Source organism: Oryx dammah, unplaced genomic scaffold (genome assembly GCF_014754425.2).
Source record: "Oryx dammah isolate SB20612 unplaced genomic scaffold, SCBI_Odam_1.1 HiC_scaffold_28, whole genome shotgun sequence".
In the NCBI taxonomy this organism is placed as follows: domain Eukaryota; kingdom Metazoa; phylum Chordata; class Mammalia; order Artiodactyla; family Bovidae; genus Oryx; species Oryx dammah.
In genome coordinates, this window is record NW_024070212.1 from 100941582 (window position 1) to 100954803 (window position 13222).

At 49.8% G+C, this 13222-nt stretch overlaps 1 protein-coding gene across 1 annotated transcript; it reads left to right on the top strand.

Annotated features, from left to right (window-relative positions):
* Positions 1–698: 698 nt before the first annotated feature.
* On the top strand, positions 699–7491 carry LOC120856603 (L-amino-acid oxidase-like). Its single transcript, XM_040231952.1, has 7 exons — positions 699–714; positions 2364–2578; positions 3021–3133; positions 4524–4725; positions 5243–5308; positions 5525–5658; positions 6699–7491. Exons 1-7 carry the CDS (start codon positions 699–701, stop codon positions 7489–7491), a joined length of 1539 nt encoding a protein of 512 aa, XP_040087886.1.
* The last annotated feature ends 5731 nt before the right edge of the window (positions 7492–13222 follow it).

A 13222-nucleotide genomic window follows, 5' to 3' on the forward strand; every position in this document is an offset into this window, starting at 1 on the left:
TTCCCCAGAAGAAGAAATTCCAGTGCCAGAGAAGCCCGCCTGTGCCTAAGGAAGCCCTGGGGGGCCCAGAGGAAGGGAGAAAAATGCCCACTCCCCACGGCAAATGGGCCAGACCAGAGACTCTACCCTGCCGGCAGAGGGAACACCTGAGAGGGGCGGGCAGAGCCCAGCCCTCCCATGGGAACCCATGGCTAGAATCCTCACCTTGGAGCAGAAGGCTCTGCAGTGAGACGGCAGCGGAACAGGGAGATTCTCTAGTGAGAGCAGTCAGCAGTTCTGGCCTGTGCTGGGAGCCCAGACTCTGGATTTCCAAACCAGCCCAGAGGTTCATTCCCAATCCTTACTCCTTCCTGAGAGATGGTCCCAGCAGGTTTGGGATGGCCCACCTGGCATCCACAACCCCTTCCCATCACTGACTGTGATCTGAGCTGGGAGAAGGGGCTTTCCCTAGGAAGGGAGATGGGCCAGAAGGAAGATAGGGATGCAGAAGATGAGGCGGGGCGGGGGCGGGGAGTGGGTACTGAGTCACCACGGTCATCTTTACCTGACAGCCAGGCCTTGAGGGCAGGGCTTTTCTGTTTGGCCTAGCCAATTGGCCCCTAGGGTAGCCTAGTGGGATGAGGCCAGTGACTGCTGGGTGGAGCTGGCTCCTCTTAAAGAGGGAGAGTTGTACCAGACTCAGCCTGAGCTGCAGGGTCATGGTCAAGATGAGAGGTAAGGAGGGTCCCTCCTCTGAATCTGAGAGGAGGTATTAGACGCTGAAACAGGGCAGAAGAGCTAGATTGTGGAGTGGGGGTGGCCTGGGGGGAAGGTGAAATGGGTCCAAAGGGGAGTCTGGGCATAGAGCCAGGCTAGGGAAAGAGGGGTGGGTTCTGAGATAGGATGGGAGCTAGGTCAGGGGCTATGGGTAGGTCCAGGTGTTGAAAGAGAGTCGAGAGGATGGATACAGATCTGGAGAATGCATTTGGGGGTTGGGCCCACTCAAGGGGAAGGTCATGGGGACTCAGACAGAATGGCAATCACTCAGGGAGATGAGAAAACCTGTCCCGGGGGGGAGAATGGAGTCCAGAGGTTGCGGTGGGCTGGGGGGTGGGGGCTGCTGGGAGGCTTGACTCTCTGTCCCATGGGGCGTGGTCACTCCTCTCCCCTTTCCTGAGAAGTCTCCCCTTCAGAAGGCTCTTCTAGCATTGGGAGTGGCCTGCACTGGGAACCAGCAGGGTCCCTGCTCCTCCTCAGTGGGTGGCCCCTGAAGACCCCTTTTCTTCTGAGAGCTTCAGCTGTGCTGCCAGTACAAAGACTGGACTAAGGGGATTCTCACCTGCCAAAAATCCTAAAGCTAGTGCAGGGGCATCAGTGTGCCACAGCTCCTGGCTGTTCCCTTTAGAGCAAGCGACACCAAGGTAACCACACTGGCTCTCTTTCAGGGTTCCAGACTCTTAGGGGAATATCTCTGTACACCAGAATAGTTATTTGGATAGGAGAAAAACAAGTCACTCTGGACTTAATGTTATGTATTAACTATGGTTTTCAATTCCTGACTGCACATTAGAAAACACAGAATGTTTTGAAAAAACCACTGTGAGGCTGGAGAAGAACAACAGGACTAGCGAGTTCCTGTGGGGCACGAGGAGTCGTTGAGAAAGTGGTCACAGTTCCCCTACTGCCCCTCCCCGAAGAGAACTGTGCTACACACACACACACACACACACACCCTCTCACAAATGCACACATTTCCAAAGAATACAGACATCCTCAAGCTCCCCAGTCCCATCTCATGCTCAAACACACACAGAGAATCAAACACAAGAACACAAGCAACCAAATTCTCTCTGAAACTCAAGCAAATGCATACCTATCATTCCCCCTCCTCCAAACACAGGCCAACGTGCACTGTTTCTACATCTCTCACTTTTCTGTACAGATTCATCCACACATTTACTCAGGTACCTACACTGTCCCGCAACATACTCACTGCACATAAAATCACAAACAATGCACAGTTACACAGGGCAATGACCAGAGACTCGCAACCACAGCAGTTTTATCACAGACAACCTCACACACACACATTCACCATCAGAAGCAGGCACATTACCCTCCAATAGGAAGCTGCACACAACCAGGATTTTCCAATCACATCCACACACGTGAACATTCACAATCACACACCTAAAGCTAGCATAGTTCACACATCGTTCATATCCCACACAACACAGACACAGACACAATCCCAAACACACGTTTACAACCGCACATTGGACAGACACTCCTGACCTTATCACTCCCACTCATCCACACAGACAAGCTCAGCCCAGGTAGGGCAGGGTACAGAGCCCCAGCCCCCATTCCTTTCTCTGCCCCAGGAATCCTGATCTTGGGGCTTTTGTTGGCCACTCCCAGCTGCCTTGGCTTCTATGAGGACTTGGCTAAGTGTTTCCAGGACCCTGAATACGAGTCTATCCTTGTCACAGCCCAGGAGGGCCTCCACACCTCCCCGGTGCCTAAGCGCATAGTGGTGGTGGGAGCTGGCATGTCAGGGCTGACGGCAGCCAAGGTCCTGCAAGATGCGGGCCATCAGGTGAGCTGGTGTGGGAGGGGCCTCAATCCTTCACCTCCAGTTTGCTTCGTTGGGTGAAAAAAGAAAAGGAGTGGGGTTACAGCCAACCCTTAGACAACTGAGCATAACCCACTGGGTCTCTTAGCCCTTAGTTATTGTTCCTCAAAAAACTGCATCCTCTGAGACTTAATTGTAACTTGTGTTCTTTTGGAAATAAAAGTAGAGAAGGGCTATGCTAGCCAGAAAGGGCCAAGAGGTGTTCTGACCCCTGCGACCCTGGAGACCTTCTGTATCACCTACATTACTCAGGTCCCTCTGGGAGAAAACACCACTCTGCCCAGTTTGGTTATCCTACACATTCCCACATTACCAGTGGGAATTCCAGAATAGAGCCTGTGGCCAGGGCAGGTGGGAAAAGGGAGTGCATGACTCTGGGAGTGACAGCAGCCTCCCTGGATACCAGGTAACCATCCTGGAAGCCAGCAACTACGTCGGGGGTCGAGTGATGACATTCAGGAACGAGAAGGAGGGCTGGTACTATGAACTGGGGCCCATGCGAATCCCAAAGTCCCACAGGTAAGTCTCAGGAGAGGGATGGAGCAAAAGGCAAGGAGGAAGAATTAAGAGGAGTAGAGGATGCCCTTTCAGACTCACTGTCTCATGCAATTCAATCCTGCAAGTCTGGTCCCCCAGCTAACAGAGATGACCGAGGCTCAGAGCTCAGGGTAATACAGAAAGTGGAAGATCCCAAACTAATAATGAGCATTTGTTGTTGTCCGACTCTTTTGTGACCCTATGGGCTGTAACCTGCCAGATTCCTCTGTCCATGGGATTCTCCAGGCAAGAACACTGGAGGGGATAGCCGTTCCCTTCTCCAGGGAATCTTCCCAATCCAGGGATCCAACCCAGGTCTCTTGCATTGCATGCAGATTCTTTACAGTCTGAGCCACCAGGGAGGCCAGGTACTACTTTAAGCTATAAAATAAATAATAATAATAGTAGCTGTCATTCGTGAACACTTCCTATGTGTCTGGCCCTGTCCTAAATACTATATGTGCATTATTTCATTTGACTCTCACAACCCTATAATGTAATACTTTTATTTTTCCTATTTACAAATCAAGAAACTGGGCTCAGAGATATTAAGTGACTGACCTAAGGTTCTCCTAGGAGGGAGTGACAAAGCTCCTCAAAATCAAGGGAGTACTTGGTGCCTAAGCATATGCTCAATTTCTAAATCAGAATCTGGAAGAGAACCTGGCTCCCAGTTCTGGGGCTTGTAAGACAAAAAGATCCTTTGCCTGATGCCCCACCACATGCCTCATTTTTTGCCTTAAGTGGAAACTAAACCTGAGATTACCCTACAAACACTATCCTAAACAAAACCAAAAAATTAACAGTAGCAGCGCAAAGTAGGAGTCTTTAGATATGGCCTCAAACTTACTTAGGGGTTCTCTGGTGGCTCAGACGGTAAAGAATATGCCTGCAATGCAGGAGAACCCAGGTCAGGAAGATCCCCAAGAATACCCACTCCAGTATTCTTGCCCGGAGAATTTCATGGGCAGAGGAGCCTGGTGGGCTACAGTCCAAGGTGTTGCAAAGAGTCAGACACAACTGAGCGACTAAAACTCTCACTTTTCAAGCTTACTTAGAAATGGGATTTTAAATTCTGTCTGAAACAAGATGTCTTGGGCTCTGTAGCTGAGCTCTGTATGCTGGGATTTCCTTAAGGGCCTTCTTTCAGTCCTGGGGAAAACCCAGTCCCTGTCTCCCTCAGTGCAAAACTAGGAGAAGAAGAATCAACACAGCAGTAAGAGAAGCCGAGGTTAGAGATGGGGCTGCAGTCGGTCTGGGCTCCTTGGGCACACGAAGAAACTGGTTTTCCTGGAAATAGTTTCTACTGTGAGGTAAACAGGAATGAGAGGTCACATGGATGGGGGCCACGTTGCGCCTATGTCTGTTCCAGGTTGGTCCACACCTATGTCAGGAAGCTGGGCCTGAAGCTAAACAAGTTCTTCCAGTATGATGGCAACACCTGGTACTTCATCAACAGAAAACGCTACCGCGCCAGGGAGATTAAGGCCAACCCAGAGCTTCTAGGCTATTCCATGAACCCAAGAGAAAAGGGCAAGAATGCTATAAATCTCTTCTACCAGTCCCTTGGCAAGGTGACTTCTGCCTCCTTCCTCTCCCCACCGCCCCCCGCTGCCACCCCAGGGTCAGGAAAAAACAGGTCTGGCCAAAAGTCACCTAGCAAGCTAGGCGACCATCCATCAGGCCACCTTACTCCTACCTGATACTCTTATGATTGGTCTATCTTCCTTCTAACACCCCCTAAGAATGTTGCCACCCGAGCCCTGGTGCCCAGCTCCATCTCTTCTGTCCCGCGTGGACCAATCACCCATTCCTTGGTTAAGCAGTAGAAGGAAGGGGAATCAGCAGGTAATCCAGTCCTTGGTAATGAATCAGTCTTCCTGGATTGAAGTGAATGTCTTCACCTTTAAATTAAATGAAGGAGAGATCTGGGGGGAAGAGAATATTTAGGAGGTGGAAACTCCCTCCCCCTTTTCCTTCCATCTACTTCCTCTTAGTCCCCGCCCTCTTCAAAGGATCATCCAGAGAACCCAGAAGTCCCGCCTCTGGCTCTATGACTTTCAAGTTACTACCCCTTGCTCTTCTCCACAGCTCAAAAGCCTGAAAGAATTAAACTGCAGCCACTTGACGTCCTTTTACGATTCTTACTCCACCAAGGTGAGTGAGGCAAAGTCCCAAGATAGGGATGAAAGGGGGTCTGTGCTCAACCTAGACCCCTGGGACTGTCCCCTCCTTACCAGGACCTTCTCCCAATGCCCAAGGCTTCACCTCCCTGGAGTCCCCTCACCCCTGCCTCAACCTTGCCTACCCCTGGCCCCTATTGAGGCCCCTTCCTACATACTGTGCCCTCTATCTGATGCTTCCATCCAGCAGGCTTACCTGCTGAAGGAAGGGATGCTGAGCCAAGGAGGAGTAAAGATGATCAGGGATGTGATGAATGAGGATGCTGGATACTACAAGTCCCTTCTGGAGTCCCTTCAGATGGACATGATCTTCACAAGTAATGAGTAAGGCTGATCTGGACCAGACCTTGAGTCTACCCCTTTATCAAACACGCAGAACAGAGAAAGGGAACTTTGATTACTGAGTAGTTCCTATGTGCCAGGTGCCATGCTAAGCTTTTTCCAAGGATGATCACATTTAATGCTATGATCACTTGGAAGGTCAGTTCAGTTCAGTTCAGTTCAGTCGCTCAGTCGTGTCTGACTCTGCGACCCCATGAATCACAGCACGCCAGGCCTCCCTGTCCATCACCAACTGCCGGAGTTCACTCAGACTCACGTCCATCGAGTCAGTGATGCCATCCAGCCATCTCATCCTCTGTCATCCCCTTCTCCTCCTGCCCCCAATCCCTCTCAGCATCAGAGTCTTTTCCAACGAGTCAACTCTTCGCATGAGGTGGCCAAAGTACACTATAATTCAGAGTCATGTTACCAGTGAGGGGGCTGAGGCTCAGAGAAGTCATGCAACTCAGATTCACACAAGCTGGGCAAGGGCTGGAATATGTAGGTCTGAAGGACACCTCCTGGGATGCAGAATTGCATGGTGGCTGAAGCCATGGGCTTTCCTGCTAGACTGCACATGTCATTGTGAGAAAGTCCCTTTTTTTCTGGGTGTTCATTTTCCAAACTAAAAGTAAGCAATGAACCCTTCCTCACAGAGGTTAGTTAAGGCGAGATGTGTGAAGTACACGGACTTCCCAGGTTGCTCAATGGTAGAGAATCTGCCTGCAATGCAGGAGACCCAAGAAACGCAGGTTCCATCCCAGGGTGCGGAAGATCCCATCGAGAAGGAAGTGGCACCCCACTCCAGTATTCTTGCCTGGAGAATTCCATGGACAGAGTAACCTGGTAGGCTATAGTCCATGGGGTTGCAAAAGAGTCAGACACGACTGAGCACGCATGAAGTATCCACCACATACTGCAGGAGGCCCGTTTCCTCTCGTTCTGGACTGGGACCGCGGCTGGCAGCTCAGCAGACTGACTTTGTGCCTCCCACACTCCCCCCACCCCGCCCCCCTCCCGCTTCCCTCTCTTCACCACTACAGCTTTTCCGAGATCACCGGTGGTTTTGACCAGCTTCCCAAAGCCCTTAACGCCAGTCTGAAGCCTGGCACCGTCCGTCTGGGCTCCAAGGTGGAGAAGGTAGTGAGAGATGGGCCTGAGGTTCGGATTTCCTACCGGACGGGCGAAACCAACTCCACCCTGCGCACCCTCACCGCAGACTTTGTCATCATCTCCGCCTCAGCCAAGGCGACGCGTCTCATCACCTTTGAGCCCCTGCTCTCCCAAGACAAGATGGACGCGCTCCGCTCAGTGCGTTATACCAGCGCCACCAAGGTGGTTCTGGCGTGCAACGAGTCCTTCTGGGAGCGGGACGGCATCCAGGGCGGGGTCTCCATCACCGACCTGCCCTCCCGCTACATCTACTACCCCAGCCACCGCCTCCCCAGCGGCAAGGGCGTCCTGCTGGCCTCCTACACCGTGGACAAAGACTCCCTCTTCTTGGGATCCATGCAGCAGGACCAGGTGGTGGATATCGTCCTGAGGGACCTGGCGGCGGTGCACCAGATTCCCAAGGAGGATCTGCAGCGCATGTGTCCCTCTTCTGTGCTCAAGCGCTGGTCTCTGGACCCCCTCTTCATGGGCGCCTTCACCGAGTTCACACCCTATCAGTCTGTGGACTATTCGCAGCAACTTTTCCAGCCAGAGGGCCGCATCCACTTTGCTGGTGAGCACACCTGCCTGCCCCACGCCTGGATAGACACAGCCATCAAGTCCGGCCTCCAGGTAGCCAAGAACATCCAGGCTGCCGTGGACAAAGAGATCACCGAGAGATAGAACCCTTCACCAACAGTCACAATCATTTCTAACCCTAAGAGAAATCCCTGAGGGAATTTGGCAGGGAGCCGCCTGTGAGGTGGGAGATGGAGGCAGAGACCCTGGCCAGATGTCAATGTTAGTTTCCCTGGCCCACAAACAGGATCCTCCAAATACCAGACAAAGACCCCAGCTGGCAAATTCATCCCCTTTTCTGCTTCTCTCTCCTGCAAGCCCTTGAGAAGGGTCAGCAGAGTCAGGGTATTTGGAGGGATAGGGGGAAAAAATCAAGGATGGAAGTACTAGAATCAGACCTTAGCTTGCATAATAGTAACAAGCAAAAGAGGAAGGTTTCAACAACACCCAAATTTCTGACATCTACAGTTAGAAGCCCCTGAAGGAACAGACAAACCTAAACCACAGCACTGTTAAAACTCAGATTAGCCACATGAACCCACAGTGCAGAAAACCCCATCGCTGAGTGCCTGAGCCAGGGGGCCCACAGCTCAGTTCAGCTGGAGTCAGGGTGGATGGGAGATAACAGTTCTTTTTCGCCCTTTTTTGAGCCTGCAAAACAGGACCTGGCTTCCTAGACATCTCCTGGCCCATGGACTTTTTCTCTCTGCCCTGATCTCCTCATCACCAATTAGAACTCACCTCCCTGCCTCTGCCTGTCCAGTCCACCCATCCCCCTAGAAGGATACCAATTACATCCTAGACGTTCCCTCCACACTCTGCTCCTCATTAACACCTGCCCCGTCCTTCCAGGCCTAGCTGAAAGTGTTCCCTCTCCCCAAATCCTTTCTTCATGACCAAACTTAGACCCCCAAGGACCTCTTTCCTTTGAACCACAACCTTTTCTACCTAGAGTCCCATAACATCTGGACTGTGGATCTTCTGGTACTATTACCTCTTATTTATCCAAGTAGACAGAAGTAAATAAAGTGGTAAACCCTCTCACTAGAGAGCTTTCCTACCAGGAGGACTCAAGATCAGCATGACGTCCTGAAACTGGCATATTTATAGGAAGAAGGGATAGAGGGAGGAAACATTTTCTTACTGCATTTGGTCTATTGTTAAAACCCCAGCCTACTTAATTTGGGTTTTCTAGGTACCTCTATATTAGTCCAGAGAAGGCAATGGCAACCCACTCCAGTACTCTTGCCTGGAAAATCCCATGGACGGAGGAGCCTGGAGGGCTGCAGTCCATGAGGTCAGTCAGGGCTTTTTCCAATGTAGGTGCTGGAAATCAAACCCAACTACCTTAGGGCAAAGGCAATGCTTTGGTTCACATATCTGAAAAGTCCAGGATGAAGCTTACTTCACCAAGACTAACTGGGTTCAGGAACTGATAAGTCATCATCAAGCTTCTCTCTTTCCACCCCTTGACTCTGCTTTCCTAAGTTAGCGTCCATATTGAGCTGAATGATGTTCCCCAAAATTCATATCTACCCAAAACCTGTGAAGGTGATTTTATTTGGAAATAGTCTTTGCAGATGTAATCAAGTTAAGATGAGGCCATATTGGATTTGTATGGTCCCTAATCCAGTAACTGGTGTCCTGATAAAAGGGAAATTTGAACACAAACATACACAGAGGGAAGACAGCCATGTGAAGATGGAGGCAGATTGGAGTGAGGCACCTACAAGCCGAGGAATGCCAAGGATTGCAGAAACCTCCAAAAACTAGGAGGAGGCACGTAACAGACTCTGCCTCAGAGCACTCCACAGGAACCAACCTTGTGACGCTGGTCTTGAACTTCTAGTCTCCAGAGCTGGGAGAAAATAAATTTCTGCTGTTTTAATCCACCTAATTTTATGGTAATTTGTTTCAGCAGCCCTAGAAATCTAATACACCTTCCTTCGTTCTTCTGGCAAGAAATACAGTCAGAAGCAACTCCAAGATTATATCTTCATATGTTGCCATTCAAGGGGAAAGAAAGGGCTTCTTTCTCCCCGGTTGTTTTAGTTGCTAAGTCGTGTCCAACTCTTTGCGACCCCATGGACTGTAGCCCATCAAGTTCCTCTATCCAGGGGATTTCTCAGGCAGGAATACTGGAGTTGATAGCCATTTCCTTCTCCAGGGGATCTTCTTGACCCAGGGGTTGAACTCACATCTCCGGCTTGGCAGAAGGATTCTTTACCACTGAGCCAGCTGGGAAACCAGAGCATTCATTTATACTTTCATCCTGCCCATCCATGCTTAGTTGGCCCCACCTCTCAACCTAGAAAGTAGATCTTGTAATCAGTAACCAGTGGAAGGGAAGAATGGGACAGTCTTCTAAGAATTACAGGCTGGACAGACAAATATAACAGATGGACACTACTCTAGGCTGGGCTAGGGAGTACAGCTGAGCCATTCCGAGCCTGGATTAAATCAGCTCCCTTGGAGTTTCCAGTGCAAGATGATTCACCATCAACTGTCGTGATGCACATGGTGAACTCCCTAGAACCTGTCTACACCAAGGGGGGAGTCACTTTCCAAACTGACTTCTGGGCTGTTTATCTTTAATAACCCCATTAGTGTCATGACAAAGGCCATGCCTTCTTGAGGCTCTTAGAAAAGAGGAGGAATCCTGACCCAGTGAAGTCCAGGCAGAGAAAGAAGAAGGTGGAACTGAGGGAGAGCAAGGTCCCTGGGGAAGGGCTCACTATAAACCCCTTTGGCTAAGAGAAGGACCCTGAAGAAATAAATCAGGGAAGAGCAGAGAGGCAAGAACAAGGAAGCAAAGGGCTCTTTGCTGGCCTCTGCCCATCGGATATAAAATTGAGGCCCCAGGGGCATGGATATCAGCTGTGCAAAGAGGATGAAGTAGGGGGAGAGGAGGATAGAGGATGGAACCACAGACCCAATCTGTAGTTTGGAGGGAAATAACTCCCAGCATTTGGATGGGAGTATTAGGCAGAAGAGAAAATGTTCAGAGGTAGTTTTTCTTGTTGTCGAACTGTCACATGAGGTTCTCAATGACAAAAATCTGAAATGAAACCTGAGTGATTTAAGTTGAAAAGGAATTTGAGGAAGACTGTCAAGAGGCTCACAACACTGACAGGAATGAAAGTGGGAAGATGCCAAAGGAGACCTGTGACCTGAGCCACGGCCGAGCTCCTGCCACAGGGGCAGCCCGAGAGATGGCACTGTGGCCAGGGAATGCTGCCTTGGCTATTGGGACCACCACCATGCTCTCGTCTACTGCTGCCAGAGCTATTTCTGTCTAATGCTTTTTCATTTCCCCCAGATTCAAAATCATGGATGGGAGCATCCTAGCTGAGCCTAGGTCAGCACCCGCTCACTGGCTTCAGGGTCAGGGAAAGCAAGTAACCAACAATACTCTAGCTTTAGGAGTGGGGAGTGAGGTGTTGCCTTTCATCAGACCTTACTGTGGTGGGTTCTCCAGGCACAGGAAGCAGGTATTAATGCTGGCAACCAAAAGGCAAAGGCAAGGTAAGCCCCTAAGGGAAGGACAGGGCACAGACCACCTCTGCCACGTGAGCCACTGAACCTCTCTGAGTCTTACTTCCTCAGCTGATCAATCAGGATAATACCCCAGCATATCATGGTTGACGGGATTAGAGATCGTGTACCTGGAAGCACCTGGAGATTCCTATGTGCATAGAGCATGCAGGAAGACTTTGCCTCCAGTGCACTGAGAGAGGAATTATTCCCAGGTTAAGGGCGAGGACACAAAGCTTAGTGGGATAGAGTGACTCGCTGCAGCTTCTACAGCCAGGCATTGGAAGAGAATTCACAGCCAGGACTGCCTGACTCAGAAGTCTAGCTCTTGCCACAGCACAATGCTGCTAGTCTGGAGAGAGAAATTGTTAGTGCAAGTTCCTGTGCCCAACACACAGTGAGGCCGAACTGAAACATCGAAGTTTGGAGCAGAAAAAGGTTTATTGCAGGGCCATGTAAAAAGATGGGGGCTCATGCTCTAAAAAGCCCTGAACTCTCCAAAGGGTTTTAACAAAGCATTTTTTAAAACCAGGTGTGGGGCAGAGGGCAGGGGCGGTTGGGTTGCCAGGTCTGTGATCAGCTTGCGCATAGTTCTCTGACCGGGTGATGGTGAGATAATGCGTGGTGTTACAGGGGTTAACATTAACAGTCCTTAGGCTCCAGGAGGCCTGGGGCTATATGCTCATGGTCATCAAGTGGTTAATATCTTCCATTTGATGGGGGGCCAGGGGCTCAGATCTATAAAGCAACTCAGGAAATGTCCATCAAATACTGTTATTTAGGTACTTCAGGGGCTTTCCTGTGGCTCAGACAGTAAAGAATCTGCCTACAATGCGGGAGACCCGGGTCCAATCCCTAAGTCAGGAAGATCCCCTGGAAAATGGCATGGCAACCCACTCCAATATTCTTGCCTGGAGAATTCCATGGACAGAGGAACCTGGTGGGCTACAGTCCATGTGGTCACAAAGAATCGGACACAACTGAGCAACTAACACTTTCACTTTTTTTGTTTTTTCAGGTACTTCAGAGGGAAGCTAAAGCAGAGAATATGAGGCAAAGGCCTGTCCTAGGAAGGCTCCATGGGGTCCTACTTGGTTACAAAATGACTGGCCTGAAAGAGATGGGGCAAAATTCAGACCAAGAAGACACTGAGGCAGGCAAGGTGGTAGGAGCCTATGAGGGCAGAGATAAGCATGGGCTAGAATATTATCTTTACAAAGCTATGCTCCCTCATTTCCTTTCTACATACTTTCTTGAGAGGAGAAAGAAAAGAGTGGAGTAGTGACTCTTAAAACCAATAGCCTCACTCCAGATCTCTACTACAAATTTCAGTGAGTAACCTTTTTAATTTCCTCATCAGAACCTGGGAACACTCATAGAAGGGTGAGTGCATAGAACAGCTATATGTAACATATGCCTTAACCAAAGCAACAGTTGAGAATGACTCCAGTAACTTTCAAGAGGTAAAAACATGCCACATTCTACCCCAGAATGTACCACCCACACAAGCCACGTGGAGGTCTAACTCTGGGAATCCCAAGATGAAGCTTTACTCTACAAGAATGGGGAATCAAATAAAGTCTCCCTTGGAATCCCAGGGCATGACATCTTCTCTTCCTGCCACCAGGGATCTTCTTAGAACCCAGGGAGTACATCATGGGCCAGGTGCCTTAACTGTAGATTAAGAAGCAGGCTAGAACTTGGAATTGGGCCCCTTTGGATGCCAAGAATCTGTTAACAGGCCTCAGGAGAAAGGATGAGGAAGGAGAGGTGGAGGAGAAGGAAGGGGACCCAGTCAGGAACAAAAACTCAGTACGTTTTCACCCTCCTTTACCAAACATTTTATATTCATCATCAATTGTTAGTCTTCCTGCTTGACAGAGAAGGAATTGAGGCTGTGCGAGTGAGAACAATTCAGCATGCAAGTGTAAGCACCCAGACTAGTTGGTCACAATAACAGCCATCATTGTTGAGTCTTACTTACATGTATCACATACATTCATTTTCTAACTGAATCCCCGCCCAATCCCCCACAAAAACCAAGCTCTATGAAACAGGCACAACTATCACCTCCATTTTACAAATGAAGGAATTGAGAAGTAGAAAGCTTAGTTTGTTTAGCTTTTATTTGGCTGCACCAGGTCTTAGTTGTGGCTTGTGCAATCTTCATTGCTACACTTGGGACCTTCTTTGCAGCATGCAGAATCCTAGTTCCTTGGCCTGAACTAGGATTGAACCTGGGCCACCTTGTACTGAGAACACAAAATCTTAACCAACAGACCACGAGGGAGGTCCTAGAAAG

What these genes read in the sequence shown, in the direction of transcription:
- LOC120856603 (XM_040231952.1), top strand. An exon ending in CGAATCCCAAAGTCCCACAG is followed by an intron (nt 3,134 to 4,523) that starts GTAAGTCTCAGG and finishes TGTCTGTTCCAG; the next exon opens with GTTGGTCCACACCTATGTCA. An exon ending in ATGATCTTCACAAGTAATGA is followed by an intron (nt 5,659 to 6,698) that starts GTAAGGCTGATC and finishes TCACCACTACAG; the next exon opens with CTTTTCCGAGATCACCGGTG.